This window comes from Podospora anserina, chromosome 2, assembly GCF_000226545.1.
Source record: "Podospora anserina S mat+ genomic DNA chromosome 2, supercontig 2".
NCBI lineage: Eukaryota > Fungi > Ascomycota > Sordariomycetes > Sordariales > Podosporaceae > Podospora > Podospora anserina.
The window spans coordinates 2526693-2552432 of NW_001914858.1; the positions used below are offsets into that span (position 1 = coordinate 2526693).

Genomic DNA, 25740 nt, shown 5'->3' on the forward strand with positions numbered 1-25740 from the left:
ATAAATGACACTGCTTGCGTGGGCAAAATCAAGTACGAGTATGAGCTGGCCAGCGAACTTCCTCATCAAGGGGGTGGGAATGAGGTACTCGCGGAAGTAACTAGGGAAAGTGGCCCAAACACGAGGCATATCCTCAGAGTCCTACGCGGCTATTATCTTGGCAGTTGGCTCAAGTCCGCGCTTATCTTGACCAATGTGGTAAGATACCAAGGCGAAGATGATATCATCGTCACTGATAAGAATTTGAGGTTTCTTCGCCGTCAGAATTTGGCAAAAACAAAGCCCAAGCCTCTGCACAGCTCAGTCCTCGGCTTGAAGCTGCAGCCTGCTTGGTCAAAGATGACAGATGGTAGCTTTCATTCTTTCCCCATCAGCACAACGCTGGTAGGAGCCCAATCATATGATAAGGTGGCAGCTGGCTGTTGATATCCTCGTTCAAAAGGCATGTCACGTACCACAACAGGATAAACATTTCTCTTCAAGTCACATTGGAACAATGTTCCACCGCTGACAGAACACAGAATCGTGGCGATCGAATGATGGATCAGCGGTGAACTGCAAATTAGGAAGGTGGGATGTGAGGAAGAGGAAAGCCGCAGGTCAAACTAACTGATCTCAGCACGCTATACCGCACACTTCACCGGCTCGACCCCATTCACTCGGCCAAATAATCGGTGCTCCGACTTCCACATGTCCGGACAATAGATCTCTCCTTAGGTAGACCCTTTGAGGAGTCTGAGTCGCCCGTCGTCCCCTGCTGACCATCCGGGAATGACTTCCCCGCAAAGCTTATTTGCGTAGACTCTGCCCCGCTCCCCTCCGCCCTGTTGATCCATGGGCTCGTATGGTTGACCATGGCTGATGGCTCACATCCGTTTGAAGACACCAAAGTAGACAACGGGACCATGGAGGTGAAAGCTCAGAATAGCAATGGGCTCGCGCCTTCCGCCGACATCTGAGACAGCATCTTCGCCCATTGGCTCAAGAGACGGGAGCCGGCAGTCAACTGTCTTGTCGAACTTGGCATCGTCAATCAAGCATATGCCAAGGCGCCTGGCAAGCCACAATGGCGTGCTTGGCAGGTTCAAACTTCTTTTGGCAGCCAAGCCAATTCTACATGACGTCCTGTCATCAACACTTCAACAGCATTCGCGCCGCCGTCAAAAGTCCGGCGCCGTTGATCCTCCACGCCCTACATGCAGCCTTCTCGCCGGATTTTGTGGGCTCCCCACATTTGACCCCTCCTCATGGTCACACTCGACCCGCCCACCCATTGTGCGGTCGGCAAGTAAGGGGGGAGGGGGGAGGGGGGGAGGCATTCATGGTTTTCGAGAATTGTGATTTCATCAGGCACCGCGTGAGCGGCAACACGCTTACTCTAATCATGTCTGACCTACCGCCCTACAAAAGAATGCAGGTCTCTTCCCCGGTCCCCTGAGTTCCAGATAAGACGGACACCGGTCGGTCTCAGTCCGATAGTCCTGTCTTTTTCCCTTCCCCCACATATTTCTCTCTTCGCTTCCCTAACCGCACTTGACGGGAATAAACCACATCCATGGAGTCAACGCATCAGCCAGCTGATCCCATCGCCAAGGGAATTCTTCCTACAGCAAAGCAAGGCGTACGGGATTTATTCAACTTCAAGCAACGAATCGTCGTCACAGATCACCTTGGTCATACAAGGACAGAATGGGCGCGTCCGATCCCTCTCAAGAACCCCATCAGCCTGTTAGCCCAGTTATCAGCGCGCGATTGGCTCTTCTTCATCGTCGGCTTCGCAGCCTGGACAGCAGATGCCTTTGACTTCCACGCTCTTTCGATTCAGCAAAAGAAGCTGGCTGATTACTATGGCACGACAAAGACCGAAATATCTACCGCCATCACGCTCACACTGCTGCTTCGATCAATAGGCGCGGCGATGTTCGGCCTCGCTGGTGACAAGTGGGGACGGAAATGGCCCATGGTGTTCAACATGATTGTATTGGGTGTGTTGCAGATTGCCACAATCTACAGCAGCACTTTCCAGCAGTTTTTGGCTGTCAGAGCCCTGTTTGGCTTGTTCATGGGCGGAGTGTAGGTTCTTCTCTCGTTGCCCAAAACTTTGACCATGTGCTGACCACCGTGTAATAGCTACGGCAATGCTATCGCCATGGCCCTAGAGAACAGCCCAGTCGACGCCCGCGGCCTCATGTCTGGAATCCTCCAGCAAGGATACTCGCTCGGATATGTGTGCGCTGCTTGTGCCAATCTGGGTGTTGGTGGCGCGACGGAGAGCTGGAAGACAGTCTTTTGGATTGCCGCCGCTATTTCTATCTTTGTTGGCCTCGTGCGTTGTCTCTTCCCCGAGTCTAGGCAGTTCATCGAAGCTCGCGCTGCTGGCAAGGCGCAGGCAAACCCCTCTGCGTTCTGGAAGGAAACGCGGGTGATGCTTGCGCAAGAGTGGAAGATGTGCGTTTATTGCATTATTCTGATGACGTGGTTCAACTGTAAGCTTTATTTCCCAAGTCGTTGGCTGGGTTGGTACTGACACATGCCCTGATAGACTACAGCCACACCTCCCAAGACAGCTACACGACATTTATGCTGACGCAGAAGGAGCTCGAGAACGCTGGAGCCAGTCGGGCAAGTATCATCATGAAGGCCGGCGCTTGCGTGGGAGGGACCATCATCGGGTACATCTCCCAGTGGTTCGGCCGCCGCAGAACAATCATCGTCGCGTCGCTCATCAGCATGGCGCTCATCCCTGCGTGGATTCTCCCCACAGATGAAGGCGGTCTTTCAGCAAGCGGCTTCTTCATGCAATTCTTTGTCCAGGGTGCCTGGGGCGTGATTCCCATCCATTTGAATGAGCTCTCGCCACCTGCCTTCCGCTCATCCTTCCCAGGTATCACCTACCAGCTCGGCAATATGATCTCCTCCCCATCAGCGCAGATCGTCAATGCTATAGCCGAGAGCACGTTTGTTGTGAGTGCTTCTGGGAAGATGGTGGAGGCGTATGGTCCCGTGATGGGCATCGCGACGGCGATTATCGCTTTTGGGATCGCGACGTGGGTTGCGGTTGGGCCGGAGAAGCGCGGGAGGGAGTTCGAGAAGGTGTTGCCGGCGGGGATGAATATTATGCAAGAGGGGACAAGGGCGGATGATCTTGAGTCTGGGTCGGCGAGTAATGATGAGGGGAAGGGGGGGACTAGTGAGTTGGAGACGGTGCCGACTAAGGGGTTGAGTGAGAAGTAAGGGGGTTGGTTTGAGATTGGGAGGCTGATCTATTGGTTGGAAACATAACTTTTGTGTGATTGGCGGGTCGGGGACAGGGGGTTTCTTGTTTGGATGTTGGATTGACTGGTTTGGGTTGTGAAGTTTTTCTCTGGGAAGGAAGTTGGGGAGTAGACAAGTCGTCTACCTTACAGTAGCAGGGCGTCAGTTACATCCGTCTTTCCTGTATCAAGGCCTGATCGCACCCTTGATAATAGGCCCTTTTCTCAATGGAATTTTTTGGCTTGGAAATGCACCACTTTTGGCCGAGGCTTTGCTGTGGAGCCCACTCACTTGAAGCTATTCCCAGTTTTTGCAACATTTACCACACAGCCAATACTGAGTGCAATGAGGCGAAGATAGTATCAAAATATTCGCAATTACTAGGCTTAATAAATGGCTAATTTTGGTATTTTGCTTTCAATGTTGAACCCACCCAACTTTGGTCCTTTGGCCAAAATAAAGAGGTACGATCAGACCCTGCAGTCTCTATTATTTGGTAGAGCGTGCAGACCATGGGCACGTGCACCTCCAGTACTTATTCTCCCGATCAACTGAATATTGGCCCCTTACTTGTCTTGCACTTAACATTCATTCCAACGTCATGGAACTTTTTCCGGACCAATCTTTTCATACCCATCCTTCCACTACCATGGTGACAACCCAGTCGCAAACGCGCAAAGAGGTCGAGGCGACAGCGCAGCCTCGAACGCGCAAAAGGTAGTGAAATGCAAGTTCGACGATAGCAGCCTCGCTGACAAACCATCCTCCATACCACTGAACACGCTCCCAGTCGAAATATTGCGACTTGTTTTTGAGTCCGGACCACTCTCCTTCGACGATTACAAAATGGTCTCACTGGTTTGCAAGCTCTTTCATACAATTCTGAGGTCATACATTTTTCGCACATTGGTCCTGGGCGTCGACGAAGAAAAACCCGGCCGCGAATGGATGGTTGATCTTGCAGGAAAGAACAAACAACTATCTCGAGGTATTACGTAAGTCTGCCATAAAACTCTGAAAAGTGCCTTCAGAACCTCACAGGCAAGTAGTCGGAGCATTGTTGTATAGCACGTGGAGCGATTATCGTATTTGGCGTGTCAAGTATCACCCTCCAAAACAGAAAGGGGAAAAAGATTGGAAGCCCCGTCTTGATGCTCCACCTGCTGTCGATCCTTGGCTGGCAATGCGTGTACTGAGCGACATGCCTGAACTTTCGACACTCAGGGTGGACGGTTATATGTCGAATCCCGCGTGGGCATACACCTTCGGCTCACGGCCCATCGTTCCTTTTCCTGGCTTGAGTCGCCACTTGCCAACGATGCCATCAGTCCAGACCTTGTCAGTCTCTCAAAACTCGGACACTGCTGAATTCAGCAGCGAGCTGCTGAGGCTCGTTCGATCTTGCCAGAACCTCACCACGTTACGCATCGACTGCCAATCATATTTGGAAGAAATGAAGTAGGTACCGTTTTGGCCAGTTATAGGCTCGTTCTTGAAAGAGGCTTCGGCGTTGGATAGCTTCGAGGCTCTTGAATTGTCCCGGTTTGGATTCTTCCAATGTAGTAAGCTGCATGTGAAGAGATGCAGGAGCGGCTGGAGCCCTAGCGACATCAAAAGGTAAGGCCTAACATATGGTCTTTCAAGTGTGGAACGACCAAACCAAGGTTTCTTCTCTTTTTCCAGCAAAGAACTCCTGGAATCGGGAAGACAGGTATGTGTTCAATTGTGAAAAGTGCGGCGACACTAACACACAGGCCCTTATCATCTATTCATTCCCTCTTTTCCGACATCTCAAAACTATCGATTTATGGCAACCTGGATGTGAAGTGGACATGGCATGGGCCAGGGGAGACACCCGAACATATGGTGTGGGAGGAACCTGAAGAGGGCCAAGTCCAACATATCGAGCAAAGAGCATGCACAGTCCAGGACTTCATTCCGGTGCTCAAGGAATTCAAGAACCTCAAGCAGCTGGTCATCACCGACGAGCAGATGGCAAGATCTGAAGTGATGGACCTGCCTAATGTTGAGAAAAGTATGTTTGAATTGCTGAAACATTTTCGCTGAACATCAGAAAGCTAACTCACTCGGGTTCTTGCAGGAGCGGCTAATGCTCATGAGGAAGTGACCCGGTTCTCCAAACTGGTGTTGAATATGCCAGAGGTGACGATCCGGGAGGCCAACAACCAAAGCTGGTGCGGAGCTTCCATAACAAGTGGTTTGACACATTGACTCTGGCGAGGGCGTGGCTGCAGGGCATGGAACTAGGGCCAAAATGGTGGTGGGCATAAAGGAATGGTCTTTGGCGGTTGTTGGGGGTGCCTTCGTAGAGACTTCGCAACCGCAATGCAAAATGAATCCGAGGTTGCCACTCAGGATAGGACTCTTCGAAGGAGTGTTGATGGGTCTTTATACATAGTTGACAGGCATTTAGAGTAACTAGTAACTATGCCTTGAGTATTAGAACAAGATAGCGATAATTTAATCCTAGTGTTTCATCACAAGTCTCTATTCTCTGCTCACATGATAGCTCCCCATCTCCAACGTTTTCTACAGGATAAAGCCGACAAAGACTGAATAGAGACCATTTATGTATTTCACACCACAACACTGAGCCATAACTTCAATGCCCTCTTGCTATCGCCTTTGCTCTGACAAAACCCCAAATAAATGCTTAGGGCCCACGGCTGGGTATAGGTCACAGGTAAAAGATTGAATTGTCGGAGGAGGAAGAAAAGAAAAGAAAAAATGAAATACACTGCCCACGACGTCCTCATATACCCAGGGCGGTCAACAAGTCAAGTCAAGTAAAGTCGAAGGCCGACTTGACTTGACTTGCCGCCCAGGTCCTTGACTTGACTTGAGGTCCTCACCGGCTTGATTTGACTTGCCGACTTGTAAGCCTTCTAGTAGTCTTTCCGGCCCCGATTTTTGGTAAAAATACAGGGGCCAACTTAATACATTTACCACTATAAACCTAGCTATTATTAATATGTATAAATTTAAAAAAGACTTTTTCGGGCCTTGGCAAACCGGTACGTTAAGCCTACCCTGGATTTGATTTGACTTGCGCAAAAGTCCGGCCAGCTTGACTTGCCTTGGCAGCTTGACTTGTTGACCACCCTGTATATACCTCCCAAACCCTCCGGACTTCCCCTGCAAAGCGTGCGAAATATCCACCAAAACTGTCCGAACCTCGTCGTATCTCCTTCAACCTCCTGCCTCCCAAGTCAATCGCAAGCCACGTCAACCGCCAAACAACCCTAACCCGGATATCATCCCATAACGATAAATTCCCACTATGATGCTTCTTGCAATGGTTCTCCAAGCCCGACTCCTTCTTCACCTGTTGGAGCAGGAGCCTCGGGTGGCGCGGGGGAAGCAAACCAAGGAATCTCTCCAGGGTGGAACCGCTGCCAATCAATAAACCCCAACCGTGCGGGAGCTCTTCCCAGCCATGCCATACTATCAACCAAATCAGATCTCTTATAAACCCTCGCTCTGCAATAGGGACACGTGTTCCTCATCCTCAACCAAGTGGTGAGACAGCCCTTGTGGAAGGAATCGTGAGAGCAGATTCTGATCTGTGCTCCCTCCTCGCCTTCCTCGACGTTCTCCATGCAGATAATGCAAGACACTCCTTCTTCCTCGGGGTTGATCTCTCTGGTGTCCAGGGCGTTGGTGATTGCTTCTGGAATGTCTGACGGCGGGATGTAATGTCTTCCGGCAAGGTACGCATCCATCTGCATCATGTTTTCCGGTATCTGCTCTTGAGGGATGTCGGTAGGGCTGGGGATCAACCCGTCGAGGTGATGGTCGACGTTTTGATAGAGGATGTAGTACAGCATGGCGTGTTGCCAAGTCATGAAATTTTTGTTTCCACCGAGGGCCGTGTAAATGGTTGGTTGGGTCAGCCCGTACTGATGGGTTGGATCCCTAGTGAATGGTGGAGTCGTTTGGGTATGGAGCGCTTCGATGCGGGGGGAGATGACCGGTGCATAGAAAGGCGAGGTGAGAAATCTCTCTGCGCAATCCGGGGTACTTGAGCCGACGTGTTGATCGGCGAACTTTGTCATCAGCATGCCAAGAGTCGGTCCGACACATGATGGTCGGTTGATGACGAAGAGTCGAAGACCCATGAGAGGGCCGGCAGTGACAAGCATGTGAAAGATATCGCCGGCGCGTGTGCGCTTGATGCTGATGGCAACTTGTAGCATGGACCTTGTCTCTGGAGGGTACTGATCGAAGCCATCGTAATATTCCTGAATGTGGTTGGGGCCGTCGCTGTCGTCGTCGTTGTCCTCATTGTCATCGTCGTCGGCGTTGTTGTCATCATTGTCGTCATTGTCATCGTACATGTCACCAGATCGCATCCAGGCTCTATCCGAGTCATCTTGCGTCGACGCGTTTGATTGACGGTCGAGGGATGGTGGGGGTACTGATATTTCCTGTAGCAAGGCTGCTGCGCGGGCCAGTCGCTGTTGAAGGCGCTGAAAGGCTGGCCCATATGGTTGTAGTGAAACCGACATGGTCTTGGAATTTGGGCTTTGATAAGTAAGGTACCACGCAAGGAAATGCGGTTGATGTTGTCCAATGTTGTTTGTGTTGTGGTTGGGCTCGCTTGTAATCTGACTGGATAGATTCAATTGAAGACTCTTAGTGGGGAAAAAAACGGAAGAGGTGAGAAAAGAATAATCCAAAGGTTGCGTCCGGTTTTATAAGGTATGCGGAAAAGTGAAAAGTGATAACCTTTCGATTAAAATCTTGATTTTGTGCTCAAAACCTTCCAGTACGAGGACACCGCAAGGTTTACGCTCAAAGCTCTTACTGTTTGGTGGCGTACAGCAAATTTTTAATTTTTTTAGAGTGTTTAACGTTCAACAGGCGTTTTACCTTGATCAAGCCACCAATGCACCGAGGTTTAACTCAAGTCGGCGTTTGTTTTGTGGCAGAGCGACGACTTTTCCCAGTGAGCTGCCATTCATAGTGTGGATGGCCAACCAAACGGCCGCAGACACTGTATTCTTCAAGGTTCTTTCAACCTTCAACCTTGTATGAGTGCAAACATCCAATCCTACCCTTAACGCAACAAAACTGCTCCATTTTGGCACTTTAAGCATTCGACAATTTGTCCCTTACGATGTGCTTGCGGGAGACTGCCACATGACCCCGCACATCTGCAACTCTTTATTTACCCCAATTCAGGGGCTCAGGGGCTTCATTGTTAGTGGGGTCAAACGTCCTTGGCAACTGGCAACCACGAGAAGGGCCTTTGAGATCTGTAAAAACAGGGGAAAAGGTGAGATTTGTGCTGGAAAGACGATAAGTACATGATTCTAACTAGATACGCCGATGTTGAATCGACCACGACACCATTTTCAGTATCTATGTACTGGTAGTAGACATTAGAACAGGTAAACCAAAAATCGGAGTGTAAATGATAAAAAAATGCATGATGAGCAACACAAGAAGAACAAATTGGAATTGTTTGATCATCGATGACATGCTCAGTAATGTTGAGATTCTGAGCAGCGACCTGATGCATAAGAGCGAGCAGCAATGCCAGCACAACTGGACACATCTAGACCTGGTTACCGTTTTCGGTCATGTCTTGGTCAATGCCACGAGCGTTGGATGTCCAGCCAAAGTCGGCGCCATATCCGGGGAAGTGCTGAAGACTATTCCACGGTTCAGAAACGGGGGGGTAGACACTGTGAGCCGGCTGGGAAGTAAGTCGAGCTGAGCGTCTAACTGGGCTGGCACGGGAGCTCATGATGAAGGAACTACCACCATTTGTGGGTGGCTCGTCGGGAAAAGCATAGATGCATGCTGAGGTTGGAGGTAGTGAGCCATCCTCCTCGGCCGTTGTGAAGTCCTCGGAGCGCGCAGGAGTGTTGTCATCAGCGGCTCTAGGTGCAAGTTTCCGATACCTGTCGTTGGCGAGGCTGATGGCCTGTTGAGTCCCTTGCGCGCCTGTGTTGAGATGCCTGGCCTTTTGTTTCCCGTCCTTCTTCCGTTTCGGAGCTCCAGTCACATGGGTTACTGTGTTTCGATTTGTAAGGTATGCGGACTGAATGTTTCTTATGGCAGTGTCGGTGCCTAGGTTAGGGGGTCCGAAGTGGCCGGCAAGCTGATTCATCATATCCGTCACCTCGTTTGACTCGAACACCTGGCAAGGTTCGTAGTCTGAATGAAAGAGACATTAGCATGGACAACAAAAAGCAGAACGTAGTACTACCTACCAGAACTGGGAATGTTGGTATCGTCGTTGAAAAGAAAGACCCACAGCCTCGGCCATTCGTGTATCTTCGTGCGACCTTTTCTGTCCCTGAGTTGGTCTACCACATACTGATTGATACCGTTCTCAAAGCCCTGGCGACGATGACTTGGTAGTTCAGATGGAGCCAGAACGTGCTCCTTCTTGATATGTTCCCTGCACAATCCTGTCAGTGAAAACTTGCAACAAAAACAGAAAAGCGTAACGTACTTGACATCGGTGAGATCGCGGAAGCTCTTTGTGCATTTGGGATACTCGTGGTAGTTGAATTTCCTTTTATCCCATTTACGATAAGGACAAGCCATCGGACGGTTTGATGGCGGCGTTTCTTTCCCGTCGCTGCGACGCCGATCGTCGCCGTCACCTTCTTCGTCCTCTTCTTGGTCATCATCGGCTGTAGAGTTACGCTTGCGTTTCATTCTCTTCGTGGCTCGTGTTGTGATGGCCGACTTGGTTATCGAGTTCGAGGGCTGATTATCGTGTTCTGTACGTGAGGAGTCTACGGTGCCACCCGCGTCGCCTAGCTGATCTGTCGTGAAGCATGCCTTCTCATGAACGGCCAAAGCAATTGAGAGCTCAATATCGGATCGATGGCCTGGCGGGTGTGAAGAGTCAGGGTTGAGAGTTAACGCGGAAATCTTCGATGACAGGCATGTCAGATAGTTTTGATTGGCGTCCACGGGCTTTGAATCGTGACTCTTGGTCTTTGCATATGATGGCGTTTCTGGGAGTCGACGAGGAATACTATCCTTCCAGTCCCCGGCCAAAGCGACTGAGAAATCAAGCCGCTTGATGTTGTCGTTCGTGCTAGTATCGGGGCATGAATGTCGGCAGTTCTGAGTAATGGAAGGCGCGTCATGGCAGCTTGTAGGATTTTGAGAAGGTTCTGGTGATCTTCGATGTGAAGGTGTCTGGTCAACTGGTAGTGAGACCATATTAGGCCAGGATGGCATCGCCGAAGAGCCAAAAACACGTTCGAGCGGGAATGACTGGCTTAATGTCGAAACTGTGGTAGATGGGCGCAAATCTCAGGGCGTAAATATCGGGGCTGATAAGTGGTTTTGGCGTACAAGCAATGGATTGATGGAGGGCAGAGAATGATGTAGAAATAGGAAGAACAAGAAAGACGTCCGCTCTCTCGAGCTGTCACTACGGGGGATGACTGCCATCCTTCTTGGCCCCCAGCCTCAACACAATGTACGCCGGTTGAGGCTCTGTCCTTTGCCACTACTCCACAGGCGCCAGTGTCTCTGAGACAATACATTAATACGCATGGTTAAGGATGAGGCTGGTTTCTCGGTGGCTTCCGGGAACTTGATTGGTTTATTGAACATGAAATGAGGTCTTGACGCATCGCGGAGGGCCGATGTAATCTCTTCGCTGTAAGGCGGCCGACAGAGCGGCTTGGCTTCCCGTCAAGGTGTGCACGCAGATACCAACATCCTCAAGCCCAGGTGTTAGATTCACCGACATTCTCAGCGTGAATGTCAGCTCTGTTGACCTTGGTGCAGCATGAGTCGTCATTGACTGGTGTGATCTGGAGCAGTGGATATCAAGGCCAGCGACGTGTCTGTTCCTGGGTAGTATGCTGTGCAGCTGCCACCGGCACCTGCAGGAATCCCGGTCAACTGCGCCTAGTTTGATAGCAGAAGCCGGACCAAGACCGCTAGCCACCCGATTTCCTACCGGCTTGGTATCGGAGTGCATCAGGAGCTTGAAGTAGCATGCTGTGTCACGACGAATATAATGACAAGCGAGATGAATATGCATATCTGACAGCTCGCTGCAGAGAAAACAGTGCACAGAACACGGGTGCGAAGGCTATTCGCTCGAGTCTTCTGGCTGGTTGTTAGGGAGGTTATGACAACGCTTATCCGGAGGTGGTTGGTTTGGCATTGGAAGAACCTGGAGTGGTGCGAGTTACGGTAGTCCAAGCCTCATCCGCTAGCTCACTGACCCTACGCCCTACGCGTTAAGAAGCGTAGTTCTTTGAACATGTTGCAAAACGGTAGATGGCGTGCAGGAACCGCACGTGTAAATTATTGTTAATTTTTCTCGATCTGGCTTGGGTGGTGTTTCGCAGGCTGGTCATGCAGATCTGGATTCCCAAGTATCGATAAAATTATGGAGCTTGGGTCCGTGCATACTCGGTACCTGCCAGCACCATCACGTACCACCTGCAGGCTTCCAACTGCCAAAAATTCGTGCTCGGACCACATCAACCACCCACCGAGAGCAGCCCCACCTTGCTTAGCGCGCCTTCACCGCGGCCGCTTTTGCTCACCACAGCGACCCAGAGCCACCGCAAGCTGCAACCGCAAGACTTCCAACGGCGGCAGATCACCACATTCAAACATCACCGCGTCGCAAACATGGCTGCAAACGATTCCAATCCAAAATTGCTCTGGAATCCAGAAAATGTCAGAGACGTGGCCGATTCAATAGGAATTTCCCTTGGTGACGAACCGCTGCGAGTGCTGGCCCAGGATGTCGAATACCGGATCGGCCAGGTCATCATCGAGTCGCTTCGCTTCATGAGGGCCTCCAATCGCACCACCCTGACTGTCCAAGATGTCTCCAATGCCATGCGCGTACTACAAGTCGAACCATTGTACGGTTATGAATCAACCCGACCCTTGCGCTATGGAGAGGCGAGCCTGGGACCCGGCCAGCCGCTGTTCTACATCGAAGACGAGGAGGTGGATTTCGAGAAGCTGATTAACGCGCCGCTACCGAAGGTCCCTCGGGATACAAGTTTCACCTGTTAGTATCGTATGCGACTTGTGTGATTCACAAGAAAACTGACCTTTGTTTGCTTTAGCACACTGGCTTGCCCTCGAAGGCGTCCAACCCTCAATCCCCCAGAACCCAACCACCGCCGAAACATCCTCAAAGGACCTCCTACCAAAGGGCCCAGGCGCCAACCCGGCCCTGGCTGCCCTCGCCGGCAATGACAATGTCTCCTTCCGACCAGCCGTTAAGCACGTCATCAGCAAAGAGCTTATCCTCTACTTCGACAAGATCCAATCCGCCATCCTCGACGATGACCCTGATGAAGAAAAGACCCGATTGCGCATGGCCGCCCTGGAGTCCGTCCGCTCCGACCCAGGCCTCCACCAGCTCCTCCCCTACTTTGTCAACTTCATTGCGAATCAAGTCACGCTCCGCCTCGATGATCTCTTTGTCCTGCGCCAAATGATGGAACTCACCGAAGCCATCATCCAAAACCCCAACTTCTTCCTCGACCCTTACGCCAGCTCCCTCGCCGCCCCGATCCTCACCTGCCTCATGTCCAACAAACTAGGCGGTATCGAAGACGGAACCGACACAGTCAAAGATCAGTACAGCCTCCGCGAGTTAGCCGCCAGTCTCCTTGGTGTTCTTGCAACCAAGTATAACAAGAGCAACCGCCAACTCCGCCCCAAGCTCACCAGGACATGCCTCAAGTACTTTATGGAACCCAACCGTCCCCCGGCCGTGCTGTTCGGCGCCATAAGTGGGGTCGCTGCCGCCGGAGGGCCGGAAGCAGTCCGGATCCTTATGCTCCCCAACGTCAAGAGCTTCGACCAGGCCGTCCTCCAACCCCTCCACGACAAGGGTGAGGCGCATAAACTCGAGTACGAGATGTTGGTAGGCGGTATCATGAAGGCGATCAAGGGTGCTGTCGGGGGTGACGTCAAGCCTAATGCCAATGGCGTCAACGGCGTGGATCTCGAGCGGGAAGCGCAGCAGATTGTCGATTTCCTGGGGGAGACCATCGGGAGAAGGGTGCTCGCGCTGGCGGACCACACGCTCAACAAGGCGATCTTGGAGGTACGGCACTTGGAGTAGGAGGGGTTGTTTGGTTGGCTTTGACTCCATCATGATCATCATAATCATCATCACATTCGGGAAGGGGTTCTTCTCTGGCTTGGACAGCGCGGCGTTTGGTGTTTATGGAGATTTCGGCAAAAAGGAGAAAGGTTGCTAAACCGTTGATATTTGATTCTGCGGGTTTGTTTTTGGGGTGGTCAAAAAGAGCCGATTCACAACGAATCTTTATATCCATGAAGAAGGGGCCAACATTGAATCATCTTCAAGCCCTGGTTTCTGCAAAAATAACGATCAATGCAAGTATAAATAATCTTTGCATAATAAACAAACAGCGACAAAAAACATGCTCTGTTGTGGCTATACAAATGGTGTCCTGGCTTCGGCCGTCTATAACCTTTCCCCCTCTCCTTGCCAGTGTTACACATTCTGCAATTTGACTCCCCCGCTCTGCCTTCTCCTACTCACACACTCACCCCCTATCCTACCCTTGGTATTTTCCTGGTCTCTTCCCCCACCTCACTGCCCCCCCAGTTTTCATGATTTGACCTCCCTTCCAAATAGAACTTTTGCCCGCTATTCACACACATTTTAAAGGAAGAAAGCCAAGTACAGCCCGCTGACCAACGAAGCGCCCCAGATGTACCACCCCCCCTTGACAATCTGCTGCCTCTTCATGAACATGCCCAGGTCGAGGGCGAGGTGGCGGACGCCGTTGAAGGCGTGGAAGGCAAAAGGCCAGGCGACGAGGAACTTGACGCCGGACTTGACGGCAAAGGGGAGGGCACCGAACGCGGAGACGAGGGAGGCGGACTCGAGGTGCCAGCCGAGGAGGGGAGCGGCGAGGTAGGCGGCGCCGAAGACGTAGAGGCCGCCCGAGAGGCCGGAGCCGGTGAAGCGCTGCCAGATGGAGCCGCCGAAGAAGGTCTGCTGCTTGTCGTAGATATCGAGGTGGGGGGAGACGGGGCGGTTGAGGCGTTGGGCGTCTAGGATGGAGCGGGCTTCGGTGGCGGAGATTTTCTGGGTGGTGGCTTGTCTGGATTCCGGGGGGGTTAGGTTGGTTGGTTCGTATCATCGTGGGTTGGAGGGGGAGGGGAAGTACCTCGTTTGCATTTGGGACATGGCAGCCTTGGCAAAGGTGGATGTGAAGACGGCATTGGGGTTGGCGGCGACTGTGAAGGTTGCGGAGAGATGATGTTAGCGATCGGTTTGGTGGTGACGACGTCCTTTCATGTCCATGCGATATCTTCTCCTCCCAAGTTCCCGGTTGTCCGTGTATATCGATCCAAAAAAGAAAACGCTTTGTCCAGCAGGATAGTGGGCTGCGTACCTCTGCGGAGAGCCGTCGTGCCTGTCCGTTGGGCAATCATTTTGTGTGGTTTGTGTGTGTGAAAGTGAACTGGCGGCAGAAGCAGGTACCCCAATGTGTTTTGAGCAGAGAGAAGGTCAATGATGCTGTCGCGAAGTTGGCAATTGAGAAGCAGTCGGGAATCCGACGCCTCGAACCCGGCAGGTGTCGGCACCTCGGCTTGATGCGACCAATCACAAAGCAGATGATTCGAATGCGGGATGAGGTGGACCGTGCAGCTCTCTTTTGGCTTTTTTGAAAGGGAGCACGTGACGCTCCAACGCCCGGCCCCACTTTGCGACATCAAAATGCAAATCTGCGCGCCAAAATTTTACTTGCCTTTTCCTCTTTTTCTTCTTCAGATAGTATGGGAGCTCAGCCACAGCGTCACTGTTTTGCGAGTCGGTGATGCAATATAGTGGTAACCTCAGACGCTTTGGTGTCTACGGGTGCCCAGAGAAGAAAGAGATCCGTCGTTAATCTCAGTCTCCAGTTTCCTCAGTCTGGTTGCTGTTTCAAAAAGAGATCTACATGTCATTCTTTTGTTTGTGTGTTTACGTTTGTGTTCGGCTTGGCGCTTTTGGTCATCGCTTGGCAGTCGCTGTCATGTCGCCAATGTGTGGAGTGGTGGGTACACCATGGTCACCTCAACGCTTGGCTCTAATACTTGACGGGCCGTCTTTGTTCGTTTGATAGAACGTGTTCGCTGCATACTTCCAATTTTATTTGGCACCTGGATGATAATCATCAAGTATGGATGAAGTCTTGAATGAGCCAAGCTTTTGAGATTGATATCTGCTGAGCATGAACATCGCTTTGGCAGAGACAACCCAGCTTCTGCAAGCCCAACGAGTAGTTTTTGTGGAGGCTCTCGCATCAAGACCGTCACGACAACATTTGCATTCATCAACATATTGAATTACATTGCTTCAATCAACATGAGCAATGACTACTGATTCATCTCTTTCACAAATCAGAGGTCAGAGTAAAACGACGGCCTCTGTCCTATTAAAAGTCTGCACATCCATACAGTTGAACCCTCCCATTCCTGATCCTGAGTGTCGAAGATCGTCAGCGCCTTGGCCTTTGACATGCCCGGCAATCAATCTATTCTGCTGATGCATAGGACCAAGCTAAGCTTAACCCCCTTCTCCTTCTTCTGATTCTTTGGTCGAACCAAAAGTTAAACGACGTCCTTGGGCACGGGCCAAAGCAAGGGGTATATCTTCCTCCACGCTCAGTAACAAGGCCACCCCATAACCCTGAATATTGTCAGCGCCCTGATCTTCAGTTTTCACAATGATACGCCCGTCAATTAGTCAGATTCAGCTGATCCAGAGGTCCAGCCTGTCACTGAACTTGACCTACTTCTCCTTCTTGTGATTCGTTGCTCGACCTCCATCTCAAGAATGAGCGGCTCGAGACCCGATTTGGCGTGCAATAGCTCAAGAGCACCCGGCTGGTCGATGTATGCGCTTAAAATGATCCGTAGACACGGCTTCTTGACCGGGGGGGTGGGGATATCGATCCTGGTGATAGTTGGGAAGTGATCCAGGTATAGCGTATCCAAAGATGGATTGATATATGCCTTTCTGCATCTCTCGCCGGACTCATTGGTGGTATGGTTGACATATCTTGACCAGACATTACACTCATAGTAGTGCCTCAATGTCTCCTGTCGGGTTTCGCTGTTGATACGCAGGGTTACAGGCAGCTCGGGGTAGTCACGGATTCTGCCAACGCCAGGGCTAGAAATTGTGATGGTTTTTGGCTCCCATGTGTGGCGGTAAATCATGAACCGAAGTTCGAGTGGAAGTGTATGAAGAGGCGTGAATGTGATCGAAGTTGAAGGGTCCGCTGCCGTACTGTCTCCTGCTTCTGGAGAACCATTTGTTGTGTTGCCCGTGGTGTCGTCAGGTGGGGCACTCATCTTGGGCGAGGGTACCAGGGGGGAATAGGTGTTGATAAGGGCTTGAGAAGACAGGAAGTATTAAAGCGAGAGTGCACCCATGTTGGCAGTGCAGTTTGAGACTAGGTCACATCTGAAGATGACACCGATATGTTTGAAAGTTTGATTCTCGAGTCACAGCCCGGCTGTTGATGTAGTTGGTAGGTTTGGATATGCTGATAAAAAGCCAAGAAAACGAGATAGCGTGAAGCCTAGTTTCTCAAAATCGCCGAAAATCGCGAAACAGGAGCACGCCGCAAGAACATCAGAAACGGTTGAGAAACCGATGCTCTGGGTTGAGGTGGATGAGTTGACGTTGGAAGAAGCTACTGGGGTCGCCGTTGACAATTTTGATTGGTTAGTTCAACGTCGAATCGCGTGCGCACCGACACCCGCCCGATATCCGAGCCCGGCGCTGGGAATGGTGGAGACCAATGACATGACCGCCATCAGGTCTCACGAGCACGCAATCGACTAAGGATGCATGGCAGACAGATGACTCTGAAGAGGCTTCAGATCACGACTTCCGAAGATGGCGATATCTCAGTATTGTAGACCCAATATATTGGGCTATCTGCCTTTCGAACCTGGCGCTTTTCTTCTACCTCTCCCACTCAGCGCGTTTTTGGCTTTGAAGCGGTTTGTGCACCGGACCCTGCGTTAATCGTTACGTCGACACCGGTTCACCAACCTTGCAGTAGCGCCGCCTCTCTGCACAACACATTAGGGTTCCTTCGTCCGAGGAACTCGATTCTCACTCAGAGCCTTCCACCATGGCGGACGCCACAAGTTACAAGAAGCCGCCCGTCGACAACGACACGTATTCCGACCATGTCGACAGTGAAGCCGCCAGCGAGGTCTACGATGAGAACGGTTCTCTACTCAGCGGAAAGACGGGGAGCAGCCTTGGATATGGAGTCCCAGATTCGAGAAAAATTGGTGTCACAGGTGCTGTCTTCTTGATCCTCAACAAGATGATCGGCACCGGCATATTCTCCACACCGTCCAGTATTTTCGCTTCGACCGGTTCGGTTGGCATCAGTATTCTCTTGTGGGCAGTCGGTGAGTTGAGCGGTTCCTAGTGACTCAGCTCATGTTTGCTAACAAAGCACAGCGGGACTTCTCACTCTGTCCGGTCTCAGTGTCTACCTCGAATTTGGCCTTGCTATTCCACGCTCTGGAGGCGAGAAGAACTACCTGGAACGTGTATTCCGGAAACCGCCATTTCTCATCACAAGCGTCTTTGCTGTCCAGATGATCTTGCTCGGGTTTTCTGCTGGCAACTCTCTTGCATTCGGTCGATATGTGTTGCTAGCATGCGGTCACCCTATGCCTGATGGCTTGGTTCCACGGATAATCGCCGTCGCCTGTATGACATTCGTCGTGCTCCTCCACGCAATCAAACCCACATGGGGTCTGCGACTTACCAACGCACTCGGGGTCTTCAAGGTGCTGGTTTTGTTGCTCATTGTCTTCGCTGGATTTGCGGCATTGGCAGGATACCGCTTGATCCCGGACCCTCACAATTTCGACAACTTTTGGGCCATCGAAAAGGGGGATGGGTATGGCGGTGGCGGGGCCTATGCCTATGCTACCGCTCTCCTGCAGGTTGTTTACAGCTACAAGGGGTGGGAAAACGCCAATTATGTCATGGGAGAACTCAAGAATCCCCAGAGAACACTGAAAATTGCGGCGCCTCTCGCGGTCATTGGCGTTACCGTCCTGTATGTGTTGGCGAATGTGGCTTATTTTGCGGCTATTCCGAAGGCCGAGCTGGCAAAGTCCGAGGTTATTGTTGCTGGCCTCTTCTTCCGCAACATGTTTGGAGAGAGCGTCGCCGCCAGGAGCTTGCCGGCTTTCGTCGCCCTAAGCAATATCGGGAATGTTCTCGCCGTCAGCTTCGCCCACTCCCGTGTCAACCAGGAGTTGGCAAAGGAGGGAATCCTACCATGGAGCAACTTTTGGGCTTCTACCAAGCCCTTCCGGACCCCTGCTGCAGCGGTATGTTCTTTTCCAGTCTGACTATTCTGACTGATACCACTCGAACTTTACTGACCACCTGTACAGCTGTTTTTGCATTGGATCGTCACCGTTATTGTGCTCGTTGCACCCCCTCCCGGCCCGGCCTACAACTTCATTGTCAATCTGTACACATACCCAGGAGCATGGATCAACACCATGGTTGCTGGTGGGCTTATTTACCTGCAGTTCAAGAAGTCCGAGAACTGGTCGTCGCCGTGGCGCACGTGGCTTCCGGTCACCATTGTGTACCTCCTACTCAACATTTTCCTCGCCATCACACCCTTCATCCCACCAAACAGCGACTGGAACGCCGATGGCTATCCATACTACGCATTCCCTCTCGTGGGAATTGCCATTTTGCTGCTGGGCGTGGTGTATTGGGCGGTGTGGACCAAGCTTTTACCAAAGCTTGGTGGCTACAGTATTGTGGCGGAGACGGTTATTGATGAGACGGGCGAAGAAGTGATGAGATATCACAAGGTTCCAACAACAGGTCCCAGGGAGGCGACGGCGCAACCGCTCCTGTGGGACGGAAATGCCAGTGTCCATAGCGGTTATGGTTCGCTGTGACGATGGCGTGAGGACATGAGCGTTTACGAATTATGAATGAGACGATGAATGGGACATGACATAAGGACTGTCTTTGCATATATATGGCGCAGGGTTTACTTTCAACGGCATAGCATTATATTATTGGCTGGGTACGGACTTTCAACATCGTTTGGGCATGGGACGGGATAACGCGATAGAACTATTGGAAGACAACAAAGATTTCAACTTTCTTTCTCTGACTGGCGACTCTGCGCGTGCTCTGTGTGTTGACGAGAGGGACATTCTTCAGCGATAGCGCCCCGACACCCCGTCATTGCGTGGAATAGCGTGTCGCATTCCATCCTTCTATCACCATCAAGTTCCACCATAATCCATAATTAATCCTGATGGAGTTGGCACTTTCCAGGTAAGCACCTCCTTCCCGTCTGCATCACACACACTCAATTTATTTTCATCTTTCTGGCCAAGCAGTCAGGCCGCATTGCAGCATGGCAGTGCTAGATTGCACCGCATCCATCATCATCATTCCTCAATGGTCATCACGATTCATCCCGCCTTGGAGGAGGCATGAAACATGGTGAGCCGCCCCAGCAACCGAACACTACTCATAGTCAAGCATACAAATGGACGGCGATGCAACTCATCATCCATGCCAGATTGGTCGAGTGGTCAGCAGTGGCGCATCTTTCGGTACGGGATTCCGAGATCTGCCCAAGCATCCTGGTTTGCGTGGCTGTCCAAAAGCAGAAAAGCACCGAGCGTCAAGCCGTGTGTGTGAAGATGTAAATCGCAGACTAACCGTCCCGTGGACTTGAATCTCGGTTGTGGCTTCGGCATATCACGATCCGTTACCGCGATGGTCGACCTTCCTTCTAGACATGTAAGTAATCAAGTCACACGGTACAATACGTCATTTGACGGCCGGCTGTCCCGTGTCACGACTGCCTGGCTTCATAATATCTCACTGCCTTTTCCTGCCATGAACTAGGGAAGCGCCCCAGTCCACTTCGGCCATTCTTCCCGCCGTTGATATTGCGCGCGGGTCTCCTTTTATATTAATTCGACCACTTCCCACCAGTCGTTGGTGCAGGATCCGCTCATCATGTGTGGGTTCAGTCACAAAAGAGCGCAACAACAAGCTCCGTCTTGACAAGGACCCAACCCCATATTAGCCGGCAAATCGCAAAGCGAGCGGCAACACCACACAACCACTGACAGTCGAGCGGGAACCCAGCAGCGGGCCTAGACTGGAAAACCTGGGGCAATCACAAATGAACTGGAGAATCTGGGGGAATGTCGGCTTGTGTATCCCACCCGCCCCGCCATGCAACGGCAGAGCAAGCCGCAACCATGTAAATGGAACGTCCCTAAACGGCAACCGATGTAGCCTTCCCACGACTATCTCTACCTTTTAAAGACTCAGGCTCATCTTCCACACCCTCACTCTTCTCTTTTCCTGTCTCATCACATTTCTTGCTCTTGTGCCACCAGCCAGCCAAAACCAAATTCAAAATGTTGACCTCCCTCATCAGCACCCTCGGCCTCCTCGCCGCCGGCGTCAACGCCCACGGTGCCGTCACCAGCTACATCATCGACGGCAAGACCTACCCCGGCTACCAGGGCTTCTCCCCGGCCAACAGCAAGAATGTGATCCAGCGCCAATGGCCCGACTACAACCCCATCACCTCTTGCAGCGCCTCCCAGCTCCGCTGCAACGGCGGCACCTCGGCCACCGAGTCCGCCCCTGTCCAGCCCGGCTCCAAGGTCAGCGCCGTCTGGCAGCAGTGGACCCACTCCCAGGGCCCCGTCATCGTCTGGATGTACAAGTGCCCGGGCGCCTTCAGCTCCTGCGACGGGTCTGGCTCCGGCTGGTTCAAGATTGATGAGGGTGGCTTCAAGGCTAGCAACGGCGTGTTCCTCGACTCGGAGAACCCGTCTGGGTGGGAGATTGCCAAGCTTGTCGGTGGCAACAAACAGTGGACTAGCACTATTCCTTCGGGGCTTGCTCCTGGAAACTATCTCATTCGCCACGAGTTGATTGCCCTTCACCAGGCCAATGCTCCTCAGTTCTACCCCGAGTGCGCTCAGCTCGTGGTTGGCGGGTCTGGCTCGGCTCAGCCGGATAGCTCTTACAAGGCTGCTATTCCTGGGTACTGCAAGGATGGCGACTCTAACATTAGGGTAAGTTGTTGTCTGCGAGGGAAGTTGAAATGGGATAATGGCTGACATGAGTATGATAGGTCCCCATCAACAACCGCAACATTCCCCAGACCTATGTTGTCCCCGGCCCTCCCGTGTGGCGCGGTGCCTCCAAGAAGGCTCGTGACTTCTCTGCTTAAGTGGTTTGATGAAAGTCCACGGGATGAGGATGATTAGTGGAAGACAATTTTGGGTACATGCCTTGGTTTCCTAGCTTTGACTTGAGCCATGGTAGCATTTCGCCCGCTTTGATTCATGTCAATCAACTTTTGTATATAGCTCTTCGCCAATTGACACAATGTCTTCACTGGTTACAGACTGTTCACGTTTGATTTCTTTGGTGAAAGGGACAATCAACAAGAATCCCCTTTGCTTTTCTTCTGATCTCGCGACTATCCAAAACTGTCAACCATCACCTGATTCCTTCTGAAGTTGCCTGACTTGTTCCATCAGCACATCATTTATTGATAGGTGGATAGTTTACATCGATGGAAACAATAAAAGTTTCCCATGGTTGAAAGGCGGGTTAGATGCCAGCATCTAACCGTCTGATTTGACAGGACCATGACTGATCACCATCGTTCCCTGTGTCCTCTTCCTTGCTCTTGTCCTCTTGATACTCGTCCTTTGTGGCATCTTGGTAGCTGTGAACTTCACAGATTCTTCTCTCAACACTTTCCTCGTCATCGTCGTCGTCATTATCATTATCTACCCCGGATGCAGTCGATTCATTGTTTCCCTCATCTTCGGGCACTACATCCAATTCATGCGTGGGATACCGGTGTATGCGCCAGTTGAGTGCGGAGTGATGGCACTGAAGCAAATGCAATAGTCTTTGCAAGTATAGCACGCGTAGTACGTCCCAACTACCGTCTGAGTTGCACAAATAGTTAGTATGTGTGTCCTTGTAGATAGTCCATGCAGAACCTTACCAGCAAACAGGCTTCACAGCGCAGCAAGGTGCCCTTGCCGCCAATGAATCTCATCCTTTCTCGGCAAACCATTCTGTCGTATTTGATGCTGGTGATCCACCACTGGCGTTCGCTGCGCCCCATGGATTGAAGTTCATCCTCTGACGGCGTGGCAAGACTGACAATATCTTCGCTGTGGCCGTAGCTGAAGACTTGAGCGAGTTGGTAAGCTGTCCAGGAGCGAAAGGCTCCTTTGCCTTCCACCAAGCGGCTTGCACCGCACCGAAGAAGTTCTCGGACAATGTCGGCCAATTGGGTAGTTTCTGCTCCCCAATTATCATCTTGGCGCATCGCACAAAGTAGGGGGGTCCATCCATCGTGGTCGACTAGATTGACGAGATCTGGATTGTGGTTCAGGATGTATTTGACTACATCCAAATGTCCACCCAACACGGCCATGTGCAGCATGTTTGCGACCCAAAAAGTCTTTGGTATTGAGGCTGGCTCCCGCTTGAATAAGACATTCGATATAGGGGACGCCACGATATGCGGTGAAGTGAATTGGATGACGGCCCATGCCGTCGCGAATGGTGACTTCCTGGCCCAGTTTGATCAGCTTCTTGATAATATCCAGCTCTGCACCTCCCAAGATTGCCGCGCTCAGGGTGCTGCCGATCCAGATGGCTCCGCGCTGTAGTGAAAACTCCTCTCTGCCCGTCTTTAGAGAAAACCGGTCGCTGTTGACAGAATAACGCAAGATGGGCTGCTTTTGGCCATCATCGTCCCCTCGTTGAAGGGCAGGTGGCTTGGAAAGTTGTTCCCGGTTTCAAGTTGTACCTGTTAGTTGATACTAGATCCATACTCAACCAAGAGCTTTACCCATTCAAGACCCAGACCCGGCTCACGGCAGGCAATGTGGAGGGAAGAGCCGCGAAGACCCGTGCCTCCCTCATTGACATCAGCACCTTCCTCAAGAATCAGGTATCTTGCAACCTCCAGACTTTTGACCCAAAGGGCCTGGGAGAGAGGGGTGATGCCGTCCTCGGCCACGGCATTCATGGGATACCCGCGCTTAATGACGAGCTTGACCATCTCGACCGTGGTTCTCTCCCGAATCCAGTGAAGTGGCGTGTTCTCAGAATCAGTCTCGTCATCAACCTTCAAGTTGTAGAGAAACAGCTTCTTCAAGAACTCCGTGTTTGGGGTGTGTGGACGCAGAAAGCAACCAAGGGCGGCATTATCTCGCTCCCACCATACAAGGTCGGATCTGCTCCCGCATCCAACAGATCCTAGAAGAGGTCTTCGTGACCATCTCTGATAGCAAGCCACAACATCGTGCTTCTGCTCCATAATATGTTCACATCCTGTTTGTGCTTGAGAAGCTCTCTGGCAGCATCAAGGGCAGAGGAGCGAGTGACCGGCTCAATATCTTCAGACTGCAGATACTTGAAGTCGTTCTCTTGAAAATGGCGGAAACATCTATGTTTGACCGCTTGTCAGTGTTGACAGCTGTATCGAATTGCCGCACCATGTGAATTTTGCTTCCTGAGCGATGTTACCGTTAACATGACTTCAAAATCACATGGTGCTTTATGTACCTGAGCAAGTAAGCAGTCAACCGCTTGACCGGTACCTCTTCTAGGGTTATCAAAAAGAAAAGTGTTCCCGTTCATCTAGAAATTGGGGGCAGAATTGACTGACACAAACAGAAGAGTTTCCAGAAGAGCGGTCAATGCCGTTCATAGAGAAAAACCGGGCAGTGCCTGGCTCCATGACAAACAACTTTATAACCCCCCCTCCCCCACCACTCACAAAGTCCCATTAAAAGCTCTGAAAAACCCCAGCGGAAACCCATCCGCCATAGCCTGAAACCCCGCCACGTTAGGATGCAAATGATCCCCCCCATCAAACTGCCTCGCCAGCTGCGCCCGATTCCCCGGATCCCCAATAATCTTTGCAAAATCCACCGTCGCGTCAAACGTCCCGCTGTTCAAAATCCACTCATTCACCTTCACCCTCGTCTGCTCCCTCGTCGGGTTGCTATAGCTCTGCCCGCTCCCCGTAAACTGAGTAATCGTCCCCCCTATCGTCTTGATCCCCGCTGCTTTGCACTCCCTAACAATCTGCTGAAACGCGCTTTGCAACCTTGTCGCAATGGAGTTTTGAGAACCAGAGTCGGTGCCACCGCCGCCGATGTCATTCACCCCAATGAAGATCATGACATATTTCACGCCCGCTACTTGCAAAGCGTCGCGTTTGTACCGGGTGAGGAGGGTCGGTCCCAGACCGCCAGAGAGAACGGTGTTACCCCCCGCAGCCTGGTTGTTGACGCCGATGTGGTTGATTCCCTCTTTCTGCATACGTGCGATGAGCAGGTCAGGCCAGCGGTTGTTCCCGTCGTCGGTGCTGCCTCTCCCGTCGGTGATGCTATCCCCCAGGATCACAAACGCGGAGTGATCCTTTGGCTTCCAGGCTTCGACTGCGGACAGGAAGTACCAGTGCTTGGTGTTGGCTCCCCCGGACAGGGTGGCGGTGCTGACGCGGTTGCCGGACTGCATGTGCGAGGTTGTGCGGCTGCCAGGGTGGCCGGTGATGCTGCTGCCTGACTGGCCTTGCTGGGAGTAGAGGGAGACGGCGATGTTGGTCTGGGGGCCGACGGAAAACTCGATTGGGTCCGTGTACGCTACCTGGCCGCGGGGGACGACGATGGAGGAGGAGCCGTTGCGGAAGGTGAGGGGTTTGAGTGTTGCGGCGTCGATGCCGGCTACTCCGGCTTTGTTTCCGGCGGCGAGGGCGATGGAGGCGGCGGTGATGGGGAGGTCGCTGCCGCCGAAGGTGTTGCTGATTTGGATGCGGAGTCTCTCGGCGCCGATGGAGAGGTGGAGGGTTTGTCTGATGGTGGCATCGCGGAAGACGCCTCCGTTGGTCTGTGAAATGATTGTGTTAGTTTGGGCCGGATTGCGACACTGAAGAGAAACATACGAATTGCGAAGGTGGCATATTGTTAGGCTCAACCAGCTGAGGCATGGAAGTCCATGTTGCCACCCAGTGATTATCCTCCTGACGAGAGTTGAGTTCTCTCTCGTCCAACTCGGCGGTTGGAATAGCAGTAGCCCATCGTGCTGACACCAGCAGCAACGAAGAGGCAATTCTCGCCCACGAAGAAAGCATGGTGACCACTTGAGTTATTAATTTAGTCAAAGCTAAGAACACTCGCCCCTCCAAGACCTGGTGATTGTTGAAATGAGCATTTTGAAGCTCTTATACAACCCGCTGGTCCCGCCGGCGGATGATGAGTCCCCGAGGTTTAATTGTCGGTGCTAAGGAGAAGCTATCTAATTTAGCCACGAGGCAGAGTAGTACGGGGCCCAACAGATCCTCGTGCGGGCTGCGTAAGTGGGCTTAGATCGTGGTTATT

The 25740-nt window shown here is 51.9% G+C and overlaps 11 protein-coding genes across 11 annotated transcripts; 5 read left to right on the forward strand and 6 right to left on the reverse strand.

Moving 5' to 3' along the window:
* Positions 1-1555: 1555 nt before the first annotated feature.
* On the forward strand, positions 1556-3234 carry PODANS_2_6980 (uncharacterized protein; the record flags this gene model as incomplete). Its single annotated transcript, XM_001911443.1, has 3 exons — positions 1556-2073; positions 2131-2486; positions 2543-3234. The coding sequence occupies 3 exons, from the start codon at positions 1556-1558 to the stop codon at positions 3232-3234; spliced, it is 1566 nt and encodes a 521-aa protein (XP_001911478.1).
* A 1652-nt stretch (positions 3235-4886) lies between these two features.
* On the forward strand, positions 4887-5487 carry PODANS_2_6985 (uncharacterized protein; the record flags this gene model as incomplete). The annotated part of the gene is made up of 3 exons (XM_001911444.1): positions 4887-4966; positions 5010-5290; positions 5357-5487. 3 exons carry the CDS (start codon positions 4887-4889, stop codon positions 5485-5487), a joined length of 492 nt encoding a protein of 163 aa, XP_001911479.1.
* A 1067-nt stretch (positions 5488-6554) lies between these two features.
* On the reverse strand, positions 6555-7784 carry PODANS_2_6990 (uncharacterized protein; the record flags this gene model as incomplete). Its single annotated transcript, XM_001911445.1, has 1 exon — positions 6555-7784. One exon carries the CDS (start codon positions 7782-7784, stop codon positions 6555-6557), a length of 1230 nt encoding a protein of 409 aa, XP_001911480.1.
* Positions 7785-8836: 1052 nt separating this feature from the next.
* PODANS_2_6995 (uncharacterized protein) lies at positions 8837-10485 on the reverse strand (the record flags this gene model as incomplete). Its single annotated transcript, XM_001911446.1, has 2 exons — positions 8837-9441; positions 9498-10485. 2 exons carry the CDS (start codon positions 10483-10485, stop codon positions 8837-8839), a joined length of 1593 nt encoding a protein of 530 aa, XP_001911481.1.
* A 1419-nt stretch (positions 10486-11904) lies between these two features.
* PODANS_2_7000 (uncharacterized protein) lies at positions 11905-13363 on the forward strand (the record flags this gene model as incomplete). Its single annotated transcript, XM_001911447.1, has 2 exons — positions 11905-12295; positions 12354-13363. 2 exons carry the CDS (start codon positions 11905-11907, stop codon positions 13361-13363), a joined length of 1401 nt encoding a protein of 466 aa, XP_001911482.1.
* A 570-nt stretch (positions 13364-13933) lies between these two features.
* PODANS_2_7010 (uncharacterized protein) lies at positions 13934-14712 on the reverse strand (the record flags this gene model as incomplete). The annotated part of the gene is made up of 3 exons (XM_001911448.1): positions 13934-14378; positions 14445-14514; positions 14673-14712. The coding sequence occupies 3 exons, from the start codon at positions 14710-14712 to the stop codon at positions 13934-13936; spliced, it is 555 nt and encodes a 184-aa protein (XP_001911483.1).
* Positions 14713-15797: 1085 nt separating this feature from the next.
* PODANS_2_7020 (uncharacterized protein) lies at positions 15798-16620 on the reverse strand (the record flags this gene model as incomplete). Its single annotated transcript, XM_001911449.1, has 2 exons — positions 15798-15952; positions 16059-16620. 2 exons carry the CDS (start codon positions 16618-16620, stop codon positions 15798-15800), a joined length of 717 nt encoding a protein of 238 aa, XP_001911484.1.
* A 791-nt stretch (positions 16621-17411) lies between these two features.
* PODANS_2_7030 (uncharacterized protein) lies at positions 17412-19230 on the forward strand (the record flags this gene model as incomplete). The annotated part of the gene is made up of 3 exons (XM_001911450.1): positions 17412-17700; positions 17753-18639; positions 18706-19230. The coding sequence occupies 3 exons, from the start codon at positions 17412-17414 to the stop codon at positions 19228-19230; spliced, it is 1701 nt and encodes a 566-aa protein (XP_001911485.1).
* A 1494-nt stretch (positions 19231-20724) lies between these two features.
* Positions 20725-21551, forward strand: PODANS_2_7040 (uncharacterized protein; the record flags this gene model as incomplete). The annotated part of the gene is made up of 2 exons (XM_001911451.1): positions 20725-21393; positions 21453-21551. 2 exons carry the CDS (start codon positions 20725-20727, stop codon positions 21549-21551), a joined length of 768 nt encoding a protein of 255 aa, XP_001911486.1.
* Positions 21552-23162: 1611 nt separating this feature from the next.
* PODANS_2_7045 (uncharacterized protein) lies at positions 23163-23672 on the reverse strand (the record flags this gene model as incomplete). Its single annotated transcript, XM_001911452.1, has 1 exon — positions 23163-23672. The coding sequence occupies one exon, from the start codon at positions 23670-23672 to the stop codon at positions 23163-23165; it is 510 nt and encodes a 169-aa protein (XP_001911487.1).
* Positions 23673-24130: 458 nt separating this feature from the next.
* PODANS_2_7050 (uncharacterized protein) lies at positions 24131-25493 on the reverse strand (the record flags this gene model as incomplete). The annotated part of the gene is made up of 2 exons (XM_001911453.1): positions 24131-25249; positions 25305-25493. The coding sequence occupies 2 exons, from the start codon at positions 25491-25493 to the stop codon at positions 24131-24133; spliced, it is 1308 nt and encodes a 435-aa protein (XP_001911488.1).
* Between the last annotated feature and the right edge of the window lie 247 nt (positions 25494-25740).